At 37.2% G+C, this 16,094-nt stretch overlaps 1 protein-coding gene across 2 annotated transcripts; it reads left to right on the top strand.

The window, feature by feature from the left end:
• Positions 1-1,093: 1,093 nt before the first annotated feature.
• USPL1 (ubiquitin specific peptidase like 1) lies at positions 1,094-15,556 on the top strand. 2 transcript variants are annotated; one of them, XM_063305717.1, is made up of 8 exons: positions 1,094-1,868; positions 2,417-2,545; positions 4,517-5,135; positions 6,119-6,232; positions 7,727-7,856; positions 10,647-10,772; positions 11,390-11,550; positions 13,144-15,556. In XM_063305717.1, exons 1-8 carry the CDS (start codon positions 1,680-1,682, stop codon positions 15,072-15,074), a joined length of 3,399 nt encoding a protein of 1,132 aa, XP_063161787.1. In that variant the 5' UTR covers positions 1,094-1,679; the 3' UTR covers positions 15,075-15,556. The 2 variants fall into 2 exon arrangements, with proteins under 2 accessions (XP_063161787.1, XP_063161788.1); XM_063305718.1 differs by having other exon boundaries at positions 1,751-1,977.
• The last annotated feature ends 538 nt before the right edge of the window (positions 15,557-16,094 follow it).

Here is a 16,094-nt window from a genome sequence, read left to right as displayed (position 1 = left end):
AAAACACTGACAGGGAATATCCAGTGGAAGCAAATTGAATAGCTAGAAAGTATTGTACAGGCTATTTCAGGGATAGGCAGTCTAGTAGACATTTTGGTTTAGAACTTCAGCAGTGGTTTGTCTTTGACCATGTTTATAGGGATTGAGTCCAAAATCTGTGGAGGAAGCCTGTTAATTATCTCTAAGACTATCTGAACTAAAATTGCAGTTTATATTTGTTTCTTAAAGACCCAATTTATATGTGAAATGGGCAACAGAAAAAGCTGGGTAAGCATTCCATGTACGTTCTTTCATGTTTACATGCACATCACAAGTATAAATTCAACTAATAAAACAAATGTGACAGTGACATATAGACACTCTTAATTAATGTGGCATTGTTGCTGTATATGATAGAAGTTCTGTATATAGTTAGTGCATTTTGCCGAAGACAGATTGATTTATGCAAGTAAACACTTCTCCCATAAGCAGAACACATACAGAATAGGGCTTTAGTAGTGATCACACATAAGATGATAATTAGCTCCAAAACTTACAGATTAATTTAGATATTTTTAAGCAGTTCTCTTGAGTTCTACAGGACTAAGGAAAATACTAGTTCCTCTTATCCTATCTTTGGTCTAATTTGAAGATACATTTGCTGATCTCTTGATTATTTTATACTCCTGCACTATTCTACAGCCTCCCAATGATTTTGCTTAGATTTGTGTCCCTCTCCCTTCCACATTTCTTTTACTTGTATGGCATTATATAATTTTTTACTTGTTAAATTTACCTTCTAAACCAGATGTTGAAATCATGATCATTACATTGGAGCTGTTGTAATGCTACACCATAATTAACATTTATTAAAGCTAATAAGAAAAGGATATGAAGTTAAAGATGTGTCCACAAAGCTTCCTAGGTCTAGTCCTAAAACGTAGGTCAGGTAGTATTGTGTACCATCATACATAATAATACTGTATCTCTTGCACCTGAGATGGGGAGCTAGAGGTGGCCCAGGATCAGCTCTCACTTGCCTGATATGAATAGTAGGTCTTAAGGGATGAAGGCCTCATCTGTTGACAAAAAACCCAGCCTCCTGATGTAATTAATTTCCCTATGCAGAAAGAATCAGGGACCCATTATTTCCCTTCTCCTCCTGCATGAGACAAGTGCTCTGCACTGAACAAATTGAAGGCCAGTTCTTCCTGTGTTACCCTGCCTGATCTCTGCTTTTCACAGAAAGGCTTCTGTTATGTTCCTCCTTTCCTAGCTGGTAGAAGTGCAGGAACTCTGCTGGTTTGTATCTAGCTGGAGTTCCTGCAAACTGGATTGATTATAGGAGGAATGGGGCTCAAGAGAGGAGAGGAGGCATCACCCAAAAGCCTGTGAGTTGTAGGGACAAGTCTGGGGGGCCACAGGAAACCTGGCATACAATATAGGTGGTTCTTTTTTGCCTAAACCTAGTGGCATTGCATTAGGCAGGACAAAACGTAAAGTCATATTCTGTAATGAGTTTGGATCAAATAAAGAGCATAGGTAGCGGCTGACCTGTTGAAACATTTCGTTCTCTCTTGCTTCTAGCACAGACCAAAACAGCAATATTTTAAAGAGAATTTAGGTGGTTAATTTACCTGTTTTGTAAGAAATGTGATTTTCTAAGTTTAATTAGATGCATTAAGTCTTCGTTGTAGTGTATGTCACATTCCCCTGCCCCATTCTTTCTTACTCATCTTGATTCCCATACACTGAGTTTCCTCAAGGCTATAGTTTCTAAGAATTGCTATGAGAAAAATGCTCATGTAACTTCTTTCTGTCCACTTTTTATTTTTCAGGATATATGGAAAAAAATCCTTAGGACTGTTGAAAATGTTACGAGTGACATGGTAATTTAGCCAGAGCTTCAGAATGATGGATTGCCAGAAGATTGGAAATGGTTTGCAAGTGACTGATGTAGGGACATCTGCACTCCACATGGTGGGGTATTTGGGAAAAGTCAGTTCAGTTCTTTTTCACATTGTGCAAAGTTCCTTTTTATTCTCAATTTTGAGATTAAAAAAAAAAAGATTCTACAGGTCTAATTTTAGTATATGACCTCTATTAATTTTTTAAAATATATTTTTTCCACGGAAATCTTACTGAAATGGCGAAAGATTTACTATTTTCAGATCTTAGTACAAATATGTATATGAAAATATTTGTTCTAATTCATGAAATATATATGGGAGTTCAGAATTATAGTAATGTCTATGCTCAATGTAAATAAAAGTGAACACTCAGTATGTATGTGAAATTATCAATAATATAACTTGCTCTAATATCTGTTTTAGTATTTCTGTGCTGTCAAATTTAGCTTTGTATATTACAGAAATCATTTAGCTATGTTTTGATCCTTCACCTCAATACATTTATTGTCTGGCATTAATCATTTTAGAATTGTAATTCTGCTGAAGTAACTCCAGATGGATGCTGCCCAGCCTGTAAAAAGATGGGTTTGATGCAACATATAAGAAAATACCACATCAATTTTGAAGAATCTATTTTCCTATGTGAAAATCCACAGGTATTTCAGTAGTTTGGGGGGTTATTGAGTTGAAGCTTGTCCAACATTTCTGTATTCCATCCTTCATAATCTGGACACCTTTCCTGATATACCAGATAATTATCATTCTATTTCATAACTGAGTAGGTCCCTGACACAGAAAATAACAGTTAACTATCTAGGCATGTTTCCTTTCAACAAAGGGGTTGTTTTCAAGAAACCCTATTTATGATGAGTTGTATGATATGCAATGAAACAGATAAGAAAGCAAAATAGACCATTCCTTTCCATGATCTGTGGCATTCTTAGACTTCATAGATAATTTATAGAGCAGTCTGCTTAGGTCTATTCAGAGCTATATCTGAAGCTGTAATGTCCCTATTGATTTTTAAATGTAAAATATTGAAGCTAATTTCTAGACAACATGTTTTCATATTAATTAGAGTTGGTAAACCTGTGGACTTGTGCAGTTCCCCAGACTTGTGGGTCGCAGAATCACTTCTCCCAGTTTACACAGATGGAGTATGAATTAAAAACTAACATAGGTATTTAAAGCCTAAGATACGTTTAATGTGCCTATGTTGAGTTTAATTCTCCTAGACCACCCAGAATACAAAAAAAGCTTCAAATGTTGGCCTTTTTCCCTTAAGTGATGTCACCATCTCATCACCTTTAGCCGCCCCCCCAAACTTCATGTAGTTCAAGAACTTCATGTAGTTAAGCATTTCTTCATTCATGGATATTGGGTGGCTGCTGCTGTCCCTTCCTACCTCAGGTACTTTTGTCTACATGAACCCTGCTACTCAGTAGTCACCTCCTAATGTTTTAGAAGTGAAAAAAGTTCTGTTACAAGAGAAAGAAGAATTTTTATGGAGCCTTCACAACGTTCTAAAATATAGAGGCATCTTAGCACAAAAAGGAATTGTGAGAAGGAAAAGAAAGAGCCTGAAAATAATGAAGTCTTTCTTGACTTTTCTGATATTAAACCCATTCTCACCTTTCACTTGTCACCTCTTAGAAGAGTAGGCTGCAACACATAGGCGCAATGAGAAAGCAGCAGGTGCACTTCTGGTTGCAGTACCGCCAGAAGATAAAGACATGAAGAAAGATTGCAGCATTGAAAGGAAAGGCAGGTTAATCAGTGGGAAAAAACCAAGAAAAGGAGAGAGAGAGTGTGGCTAGAGCAGTGTTGATGTCATGAGCACTGATGGTGAGCAGGAGGGGGCCCCTATCCAGGGGAGAAAACGCATGCGTAGTACTGAGGAGTTAAGCAGCCATTCAAAGAGACACAGATCAGACCTGCCTTGACTTTGGGGTTTATCTGTCTGGGTTTTTCCACGCTTCTTCAATTTGTTAGGATTTTCTGTCTAATGTAGCAGTAATAAAACACTAGAGACCTTGTCTCAGCGTGGTTTCCTGACTGTTAGGACAGTTTCTTAATCTTGGCAAGTCTAAGATGTGTGGACTTCAACTCCCAGAATTCCCCAGCCAGCCATGTCCATACATCTTATAGCTGCCAAGGTTGAGAAACACTGGGCTAGAGCCTTGGGTCTCCGGTCAGTAAAGTTTTATTTAGCCTTGACTCAAGGAAGCTAGAAATATCTGTCATTCATGTGGAATACAGGAAGGAACCACTAGCAGAAATGTAGTTATAAGCACACAGATGTCTAGAAAAGCAACGCTTTAAAATATCCTTCAAAAACACCCCCTGAATAATAAATATTTTTAAACAGACACTCCATGCAAAGCAAATACTTTTATAGTTTTGTTTCTGTGCAGTGATCAGGGATCTTTTTAAAAAAAAATAGTGTATCAGAGAACAGTACTGTTAAAAATAGACTGAGATTTTAATAGTTTTTAATTAGATGCTTAATTTCTATAGTTGACATTTCTGTAGCTCTTTCTCATTTCATCTCTGACATGTGCATCATATGTTATTAATCTACTCAGACTAAATGTAAGTCTCATGTCTTTGTTTTCTTTTTATTTCAGTGCATTTACCCCCTAGGGTCTGCACCACTAAGCACTATTATAATTCCCGGGGTTGCAAAAGGTCATCCATCTCAGGGCACTTGTGGGAAAAGAAAGTTACTTGACAGAAACCTATGGACCTCTCCTATTGAACCATGCTTAAAATTGACTAGGACTGATGACTTGATGGACACTGAGCAGACAGTGAGATCTGATCTTACTCCCATCTGCAGTGGAAATAATCTAATTAGGACTTGGTCAGAGCAATCTGATTTTTCACAAGCCAAGCAGCCAACTTCTTCTGATGCAGCTGAATCCATCAACCAGAAAATGGGCTTGGATGCTCAGGAAAATTCACCAGAAGCGCTCAATGTGCAAACCCAACTATTGTCAGACTCTGAAACAGGTTCATCAGCGTCTCAGGATCTGCAACAAAGCAAATCATCTCTGCGAGAGCCTTTGTGGCTTCAGTGGAGAAATACACATGCTCTCTGCTGGTTAGATTGCATTCTGTCAACACTGGTACATTTGGAAACACTAAGAATAATTCTGACTGGAGTCTCCAAAAACACTTCAGTAATCCAGAGACTGCTCACAAAATATAACCAAGCTGCCGTACTTGTGAACACTTGCCAAAGGGGTAAGCCCAGTTTGGAGGTGTGTTACTTATTTATTGTATTTATGAGTAAATAAATTATAGTAAATTATAGTATATGTAAGAAGTAAGAATCACTGTAGGGCTTACATTATCCTTGTTTTCCTCTGGAATCAGATTTGTGTTTCTAGTATGTACACCAGCCTTTAATACTGGGAAATAAATGTTTAGGTGTGGTGCTTAAAAACCCTTAGAATAATTAAATCACCTCTAATGAAAGCTGGTCACTTAAAAAGCTGTCAAGGTTTTCTTTTGCGTCGGTCTCATTTCCACTTTCCCATGCCATTCTTGCCATTTCCATCCTGCCCCCAAAATAAACATTTACCCCCAAAGCTCCATTTTTACTGATCACTTCCCCATCTGGTATTAGCATCCAGATGCAACCAGATAAAATGCAAATGTGATGGCTGTTTGATATTGAAGATTCCTTTCACTGGGCCTTGCCGTGACCTTGGATTAGTTACATGTATCAAGTGTGATGCCAGGCATATAATGAAATTTCAAATTGATCTTTGGGGAATCGTTCCTGCATCTGTTTGTCTGATGAGCCCCTAAATGTTTGATAAAGAAACCCAGGCACGCTAGAGTGGATTTCGGAGTACGTTTCAGGTATCTTTGTATAAGAATGGGGACAAAACTTAACAACTCCCGCTGGCTGCCTCATCTTGTAGAGAATGATCATCAGTATTTGCAAACGGTTTTTCAAGAATGCTAGTATATCAGTAGTCCTATTCTTCTGGTGGGTGATTGGGGGAATATCTGATCAGTTTTTGAAGGATCCTAAGTTTCCTCAGAGTAGTGTTTAAAAACCATTTCATAAGATGCAGAACATCTGATGGCTGGAGGAACCAAATTAAGTAGCAGACTTTTTCTTATGTATACCTGGAATGTTGTATGGATGAAACATGTTAGGAAATAGCAGGTTTTGGAGGGAAAAAAAGTATTGATCAGCAAACTGTTTTGTACAGATGAACTTGCTTCAGAAGTTCCTTTGGATGTTTTGTCAAGAGCTGAATCCCATCTAAATGAAATCAGGGATTTCATATTTGTCCAACTTCAGCCATTGCTTAAGTGTAAATTTGGTAAGTAATTGCTAAATGTGTATGCCTATGTTGGGATTGTGTTTGTTTTTGCAAGCTATGGGGGGGGGAGGGAGAATTACTAAACAATGCTTTTTTCTGAACTATATTTCTAACCACTGCAGTTGGTTTTCGTATGTGTTTCTTTTTTTCCAATTCTTTCAATAGAGCTGCAGAAGAAACATTCCAAGTTATGTGCTAATACATTAACATGTTAAGCTTGATCTGTTCATCAGCTGGAAACTTGATTATATTTGTCACTAACTTCAGATTCTTATCTCAGTGGTGTAGTGTTTGTCTGTATTCTTGCTATTTTCTGAGCCATGCATTACTTACCTAGTCCTAAACAGGACGATCCTAAATCAATCCATACAGCCAGCTTTCTTCATCCCATGGCAGCCAGCCCTTTGTTTCTGGGAAACTCACAAACTGAGCATGAAGTCATAGCTAGTATTTCAGCAGCTAGTGTATAACAGTTGAATGATATTTAGCAATATACTTCCTTTGAATGTAGAGAGTTTTGAGTTTCAATTTAGAATGTAGGAAGCAGCCACATATTGAGACAAACAGTAGATTTGACTAGCTTATCCACACACTCATTAGCAGTAGCGCACTGGGGTTTTCGGATGAGTCTTCCCTGGCTCTGTGTAAAGATGGCTGGAATTAACCCTGAAACCTTTTTGAAAGCAAACCTTGTGTTACAAGGCAGAATGGAGGGAGATTCTGGATAATAAAAAGAAAATAAATGAACTATGGCATTTGCTACCATGAAGTGTGATGGCTGCTATCTTAGATCAGATGACTATTGACAGATTTATGGAGAATAAAGATGCTAGTCATGATAGCTGTATATTACCTCCACTTTCAGAGGCAGTATTCCTCAGGATATCAGTTGCTAGGGAACCTGAGCAGAAAAGTGCAGTAGCACTCATATTTGTGGGCTTCTTGAAGGGAACAGACTGTATATTTTTATCTCCAGTTCATACTATAAATTGATATTCCTAGATAAGGGCAGGATTGGTGCCTCAAAATATACATATTTCACATATCTGAAAAGCAGCATAAGGCTACAACTTTGTAAGAATTTGCCAGGATTTCTTGAACTCAGATTTACATAATGATTGTAAAGATGTTTAGGACTATAGTGTCAGTTCCTGAAAAATATTGCTAAATGTATTTTTTCAGCACTAGGACACAAGATGTATAATCTGAAAGCATGCCTGCAGATCTTTCTAACTAGAGAGATTCATATTAAGTATGTATAGGTGTATAAATCAATGTCCTTGATCCTTTCATCCCTTATCTTTTCATTATATGAACGATCAGCAATATGTACTATGCATATTAGTATAAGCTGCTGCACAAATACTTTTTAAGGATTGGCTCTTACAGCTTCTTGGAAACTTGAAGTACCCCTTTTTTAGAGTATGTTATATCCATTTCTTTGAAATAATTAACATTACATGTATTGTTACCACTCTTTTTTTCCCTTCAAAGGGGAGGAGGAAAGCCCAGTTTTTGCTTTTCCTTTACTTCTGCGGAAAGATCATCAAATAGAGAACCTCTTTGTCCATTCTTTCTCCTGGAAGTTTGAATGTTTGCAGTGTGGCTACCACATCAGCAACTGGTTAGTTTCTTTAAAAGTTTTGCATTTCTTTCCTCCTCTGTATAAGCATGCATTTCAAGTCAGTGTTTTTTTTAAACAATACATTATACAAGCAGGAGGGGGCAGTTGCAAACATGTGATTTGCCTACTGGGCATTTTGCTCTGAGACAGAATAACCCTCTGCTGTAACATTTGAGGTTTTATCCTGGCATTCAGGATTTACCCTCACCATTGCAATTGTAAGTTAAAAGTATGCATTCAGACATAAACATTATAAATTTTAAAAATGCCTTACTATATGTTTTGTCTCGGCATAAAATAGAGAGCCAGGTACGCTTCATCCTATGGAATTACAAGTAGTAGCTTCATCCTGAACTTCCTTCCAGTTTTAGCCTAAATTTACAACTTACTTTAATCCTTTCATTTCATTTGTGATGGTCAAATCAATTCTGACCATCACAAATTAGCATTCATATTCAGCTCTGCTGGAATGTTGCCTTACAGTTTAGACTACTGCAACATGCTCTACATGGGGCTGCCCTTGGAGAGCATTTGGAAGCTTCAGCTGGTGCAGAATGCAGCTGCACAGGTTGTAAATAGTGTCAGCTACTCGGCACATGTAACCCCTCTGCTTCGGGAGCTGCGTTGGTTGCCAGTGTGTTTCGGGTGCAATTCAAGGTGCTGGTTGTCACTTTTAAAGCCCTTCATGGCTTGGGACCGGGTTTCCTTAGGGACCGTCTTTTCCCAGTTAGTTCTGCCCGTCCAATCCGGTCCAGCAGGATGGGCATGCTCTGGGTCCCGTCAGCTAAGGAATGTCGGCTGGTGGGGGCCAGGAGACACACCTTTTCTGCCATCGAGCCTGTCCTCTGGAATATCCTCCCTCCTGAGATTAGGATGGCCCCGATCCTGCTGGCTTTCTGGGAGGCCTTGAAGACCCGGCTGTGTGCCCAGGCCTGGGGTCCCAAGCATGTGAAGGGCCCCATTTCCTAGTTGTGCTGACACTGACGGATTTTAATATCTCTTGGCTGCTATATGTATTTAATTTATTTTGTACTGTTCTAACTGTTTAACTGTTTTTATGATTGTTAGCCTCCCAGAGTCACTGGTTTGAGATGGGCAGCTATATAAATAAAATTAAATTAAAAAATACAGTGCATTAGTATTTATTCTTTTTAAACTAAAGCAATATCTTGGCATTACATTTACTTATAATCTTTCTTGGGTAACTCATCATAATAAGATAATTCATTTGGCCAATTGTTCGGCTGCCCAGATTAAACAATTTTATTTTACAAGAGGTAACCAATTTGCACCTGCAGCGATTAGAATTTTTAAAGCCAAATCTCTTTTTCAAATACTATATGGTATTGCTATTTGGCTAAGAGTCTTTAAAGTAGAGGGTATTTGGGCATCCCTTTTAAGGCAGCTTTTAGGGGCTCCTAATTGCGTCTCTTATCCCACAATTTGCTTAGAAACTGGTCAAAGCTTAATTGAAACTAAAACTTGGATGATAACAATTAAATACTGGCTTAGAATTTTATTTAGACCTGCTCCTCAAAGTCTGTTATCATATCTTAAAAAAAATAATTATACTTCGCTTTGGACTTGACATACTATATCCAAGCTCAGGCAAATTGGGATTGCAATTGAGGATTTATATCTCTTGGATGAAACCTATGTATTTAGTATTATTAAACAGAGATTTTTGGACTTAGAATATCATAAACTCAGACCAGCTCAACCTCATGTCTGTTCGCCTGCTACACTTGGTATAGAAAATCATCTGGGCAAGATGGCGCATTATTTGCATGATCTCATGGTACTATCTCAGTGTAGGGCCTTCTTTCTGGCCAGAGTAATGCTTTTCCTTCCGAGGTACTCTGAGAGGCTCTGTTTCTGTGGCAGTCCGGATACAATTCATCACATCATTTTTGACTGCCGCTTATTTGTGTCTCTTCGGCATGAATTACTCTTAAAACCTTCACAGAGTAAATACCCATTAAACATTGTAGATCCTGTATCATCTAGCCAATATCTACTGAGTGATGCTGTATCTGAAACCACCCAAATTGTTGCCAAACTCCTAGAGGAAGTACTTAAAAGGAAATGTAACCAAAATTTTCAATGAGTATCAGTCTTTCTTTGTTATTCTCATGATATGTGAATGTCTTTCGTATTTTATTGCTTTTATAATGCCCGTAAAGGTTTGATTGATTGATGTAAAACTAAAGCACAACATCAAGGATGAAGAAAAAAGACATAAGGGTTGGCGGGGGACAAAAACAAGATGAATAAATAAGTTGGGGCTACATATACATGAAAACACCTGTAATTTTTAGGAAATAACAAACATTTTAAACACCTATATTCAATATTTTTATGCAGAAAAACGTATTTGGAAGAAGGTAGCTATTAAGAAAAACTTAAATGGAGAGCATGTTTTTCAAAGAGATAATTTGCACCAATTTGATTATAACCCATTTTTAAAATCTAAAGTTATAATTAATATGAGATTTACACATTACTGTATCTTGATGGTTAATTTTTGATGAATTTCTGAAATGGAAGTAAAACAGTTTTATCCCACAAAAATTTCCAGATGGATTCATTGAGTTCAATCTCAAATTATCCCTCCAGAGTTTAAGTTTTCCAAAAGATACAATTTTTATAATATTGAATAGTGTCTCATAATATTAAATGACATAAGTGTGCACCATTCTTTAAATTTTAATTATCCCAACTGATGAGATCTTGTAAGTATAAGAAGAAATTATTAAACTTGTTTCATTTGAATATTTATTTTATTATCAGGTGTCAGCAGACAATGACGACATTTACAAATATAATCCCAGAGTGGCACCCACTGAATGCTGTTCATCTTGCTCCCTGTAATAAGTGTAATCACACATCTCAAAGAAGAAAAATGGTTTTAGAAAAGTAAGTGAGAATTTTATTATAATCCCCAAATGAAATAAAACTATGTCGGGGTTGGTAAGCAATAATAAGGGACAGCTAATGTACATAATTAGGATCTGTGTTTATGGCTTCTTAAATTCATAGTTAGGAGCATTATTGGCTAGATTCATCCATCAAGCCAAGCCAAGCCAAGCCATAACATACGCACATACATACATTGCATAACATGCTGTGTTACCCTAACTATCTGGTTTATTGAACAAATCATGGTTAACAGACTTGGCTTAACACAGCGTGTGAATTTGGTTCTTGGATCACATTATATATATATATGAAGAAGTCAGTTAGGAAATGGATCTTTTTCAGGAAGTCTGCTCTTTAAAGGTTCTATTTATGAAATAGAGTTACAATAATATCCCAAAATGAGATTATATAAATTGTACTAATTTATTTAATCTCATTTGGGATGTTATTGCCAAATATTTTGCATTTCTTGAGGTCTTTGTGAAAACTCACAGATACTTTACTGACACTTAGCTGCTAATCTTGTTGCATTTTTTAATTCTGGTAATGTAATTAACACTAATTTGAGATTTTTTTTATTTCTAAAATCACAAATTGTTGTGTTTATTTGGTAGGATCTCCTCAGTTTTGATGATGCATTTTGTTGAAGGCTTGCCACATAACGATTTGATGGCCTACTCATTTCAGTTTCAAGAATATTCATACCAAATAACAGCTGTGGTTCAATATCAGGAGAAGGCAAAGCACTTCATAACATGGATCTTGACTTCAGATGGTAAGTACGATATTCTCTGTATCAGCTTTTCCCTTTTTAAACATCCATCTATCTGTTTCGGCTAGTTAACACCAACATTTTCCTTCTCAGAATCAATAGCAAAAGGAATAAATTTTGTGTAACAGTGGCAAGTTCATTCTCCATGTGCCAGTCAGTTTAGCTAATACAGTGGTATTTGAGCCAAGTTTGGAATAGAACAAGGGTTGCAGAAATATAAAAGAAGCTTTAGGAGCATAAAGATCTGGGGGAGAAATCAAAAGTGATAAAAAAAAAAAAGGTGGAGAAAATAGCCCAAGAACAGCATGTTCACTGGCCCCAAAATAGTGAGTCCGATGTTGAAGGAAGGACAATAGTGTCCTTGAAAAGGACTGGCTAGAAATGGAAACATTCTAGAAGTCCCTCCTGCTAGTTTTTTTTCTCCTCAGTTTTATTGGAAATCTAAGCTTTTCTTTGCCAATGTATGGAGGCCATCACTTTTCCACAGCACTTACCACACACCTTAGTTTATATATATCCTGTCCCAGTTGCATCTGGAAGCCTCTCATAAAAATGATTGTCTCTGTCATATGGTTATATGATGCTCCAAAGTCAGTGGGAAAGGACCTTAAGAATAGTTCCTGCACCAACTTGTCTTTACACTGTTTGTAGTCAAAGCCAACCTCATGGAACTTCAAGTCCAAAGAATAGTTTTTAGATGTCTAGGGACCAGTTTAGTGTGTGCTTCTTTGTTTAATTGTATCCAGATATGAAGACCTTTAGGGTAAATCTTCAGAGCAAGCCAAATCTAATTAGATTGTAGCTCTCTTTTTCAGATTTTTGCATACACAGAAGTAGTTACCTATTTCCAAGAAGCAGTAAGTTCACCCTGCTTGAAGAAAGTAGATAGTAATGAAGAAAGTTAAAGGCACATATATTTGTGTGAATCACCTGATGGACATCTGTGCTTAATGGAGTCTTATGGGAGACTTTAAATAAGTTATAAACAGCAATTTTTTTGATCTCCCTTGGTGAGCAAAATAGCCTCCATGCAGTCAAGCAGAGATGGGCTTGTAAAATATCAGATAATTGTGTTTTTCTTTTGAGACTCTCCATGGAACATGAGTGACTTACATAGATTTTTGGGCAGGGGAGAAACAATAGAAATTGACTCAAACATTTTGTAGACTTAATGATAATGCTGATTTATACAAGATACTTATATTGTATAAGCTATAATGTGATGTCAGTGAATAAGCCACTGGTTTTTATTGTGAGAGGTCAGTAAACAACACTTTGAAATCATGGGGGTGTTTTGGTTGGCTAATTGATTTGCAGTTGAACCATGGAACCATGGTTTGTGGCTGTCTGGCTGTTCCCAATTTTCTAACCAATTCATAGAGCTGCAAGGCAACAACTATAGGGGAAGAGGGGAAAAACAAACAGATATAGGTTAATAAACATGGCTCAAAACTATCTGTTTTCAACAAACCCTGCATAAATTATAGTTGAACATACATGTATGCAGTGAGTATGTACTGAAGGATAGTTTATCTGAAATGTATGATGAGAAATTATGTATTCTAGCATTCTGAGTTGTTCATGGTTTATTTTCAGGAATGTGGCTTGAATGTGATGACTTAAAAGGTTCATACTCCAGAAGACATGATAGCTTTGGGGTTCCTTCTGCAGAAGTACACATTGTCATTTGGGAAAGAAAGCCACCACAAACCACCAATTATCTGGATTTGCAGCTACAAGGTGAAGAAGCAATGAATGTTTCTTCTATGACAGCACAATCAGAAACTCCAATTAAATCCTCTAATGATGAAACTGCAGACAGCGCACCTTCAACTTGTCACAAAGCAGTTGACATGCTGAACACACATACAGAGGAAATTGAAAACTTAGTTAGCAATCAGAAAAACAATTTGCTTCAGGGCTTGGAAAACCTGTCTGATGATGATGTTATAACACTGAATCTTGTTAGCATCCCACTTGACTCAGGTGGGCAGCCACCAGAAGGCAGACATATTGTAGAAAATAAGCAGATAATCACAACAGACCCGCAGCAGTTGCAAGAGTCAGATCAGAAAGGTGTGTGTTCACTTACTTCTGAAGGAGATGTTCAAAAAGAGAGAGCAGTGGTAGGGAATACCAGTGCTCCCATGCATCAAGGACAGCCATCTGATGCAAGTAATTTAGTTACTATGCCATCAGTTATTTTAAGTAATGGCAAAATAAATTTCTCATCAGAAGTATCACTACCCCAAAGGACAGCATCTGCAGTCACCTTAGTTCCAGTAGAAGAGAGCAGCAGTTGCCACCCAAAGAATCCTCAGAAAAAAATCAGCAAAACAAAATTGGGAAACACTGTGCTGGGAATGTCTAATGTTGTAGAGTCCAGTCAAGTAATAGCAATAAATTCTCACATTTCTGCTCCATCTCCCCAAAGTCCTACCTTTCAGTCACCCAGTACAAATGGAATTAAATCATCTGTAGCCAGTTGGGTAAATGGCTTACTTGGAAAATATCCTTCCTTTATGCCTAAAAGTGTGTTAGTTCCTAATAAAGCAAAAAACTCTAAAAAAGTAATGCCAAAAGAAATGAATTCCAGTTCACTCGTTAGGCATGCAGGCCATTTCTCTGGATTCCAAGCTAAATCTTCAGAAAAATGTAAGGTTGCAGCATTGGATTCTTCATGTGGAGCCCTGCCAACATCATCCCTGACCACCTTTTCTGTTGCAAACGTCCCTATCAAAAATCACGTCACTGATGGCAATGATAAAGCTGTAACTAAAAGAGCAGCTTCACTGGGTGCTTTTACTGAACAAGATAAGCTGAAAAAAGCCCACAATGAAAATCAAAACCCTACATCTGTTGAAAATACAGAGCCATTTATTGATAAAACTCATCAACTACGCTTAACACTTTTACAGCAGCTTAACGCTAAAAAAGAGAAGTTAGCTTCCCTAGATAAACTGGTAAAAGCTAAGAAGAGATACAGAAACTCTTCCAAGAAAACTACCAAGGACCAGACAGAACTTGGATCCCAAAAGCAGACTGAACCCTTGCAGACAAGCTTGTTAAATGCCCAGCAAATGCAGACTGATGTTTGGGATAGTAAATCTGCTAATTCTCCAAGCACTGATATGTCACAGTGCAGCAGTTCACATTATGATGATATTTTATCTGAGCTGCTGTTGTCTCCAGCTACAACTGTTGGTTCTTTAGAAGCTCCACAGGAGGAAGAATGTAGATATTTGGAAATGGGAGATGGCAGTTCAGACACGCCAATATGTACTGACCAAAACGCTGATTTGCAGGTCACAGATACTGACCTTAGTTACTTCAGTCCTCTAAAAGAAAATGGATTTGAAGGCCATAGAGACCTGTTAGCAATCAAATCACCTCTGAAGAAATTCAGTTTTGAAAGTTCTGCAAAGCAGGATCTTCTGGATGATCTGTTTTCATGTTCAATATTAAATTCAGTAATGACTGATACTGAAGATTTGCATCAATTTGATGAATCGTTGTTAGCTTGGTGAATTGTGTTTTAACAATTTCAGTATTTTCTTTTGGTTGACTTCAAAGCAGGGTGTAATTTAAATTCAACCTAATTTGCACATGGTTCTACTTTACATACTTAAAGTAAAAAATTTTTACTATTGCTGTTAATAAATTGGGTTTGTTTTTCTGCCTCAAAACAACTATTGTTTTGGAAGAGATGAGACTAATTCTTGTGTAAAATGGTGGTGACAAAATTTTGAAACTTTAAAAGCCATTGAAGTGGAGTAGTATTCACCTAAGATCTCTCATATCTGTGGCTGAGCTTAAAAAACCTTGCAAGCATCTCTAAAACTGTATAATACCAGATTTCATGGTAATTTCATTTCTGGTAAACCTCCCTTTTCAGAAATATGCCTGTAGGCTAAGCTAAAAGAAGCCATTTTATTTCCATTATTTTCTGTTCCAAGGAAATGCCTATCTAAAATGATGGTCTTTGTAACAATGTGAATGTTAATACACAATCTGTCCAGCCTGTTATTTTTTTATTAAACACTAGACAACCCTAACCCATTGGGTCATTGTTTCAGAGATACTTCCTTACCAGAGTCCTCATTGCCTTCAACAATGGCAGAGCTTCTAATGTACTGCTTTCACTGGAAAAGTTCTTAAAAATTCAGGGAGATATTCAGAGATGTATCTGCCTTGAAAATAGCCCATGTCATTCATACTGACCTGTATAGCACAGTCAAACATCAGGAGTTGACAACAGGAAGTGTTTTATCACATTTTGTATTATGTCATAAACTGTTTATGATAATTTTAATGTCAACATGTTTTATAAAATTTGCCAAATTTCAGTTCCATGGGAGTCATGGGTCCTGGATTTCAGACACATTCTTTAAGTTAGCCCATTTGAGGTACCTTGGTTCAAAAACAGAGTTTTAGTAGTATGTAGATTAGGCCTTTAGATGAATTACAAGGTTAAGATTTAGCTCTGAGAGATTTCTGCTAAAACCAGGGATCTGTGAATCCTGTTAATCCCCAATCCTTTGGACTTT

This window comes from Candoia aspera, chromosome 5 (assembly GCF_035149785.1).
Source record: "Candoia aspera isolate rCanAsp1 chromosome 5, rCanAsp1.hap2, whole genome shotgun sequence".
In the NCBI taxonomy this organism is placed as follows: Eukaryota; Metazoa; Chordata; class Lepidosauria; order Squamata; family Boidae; genus Candoia; species Candoia aspera.
Note: the sequence above shows the minus strand (reverse complement) of the source record. Positions and strands in the feature narration are given on the sequence as shown.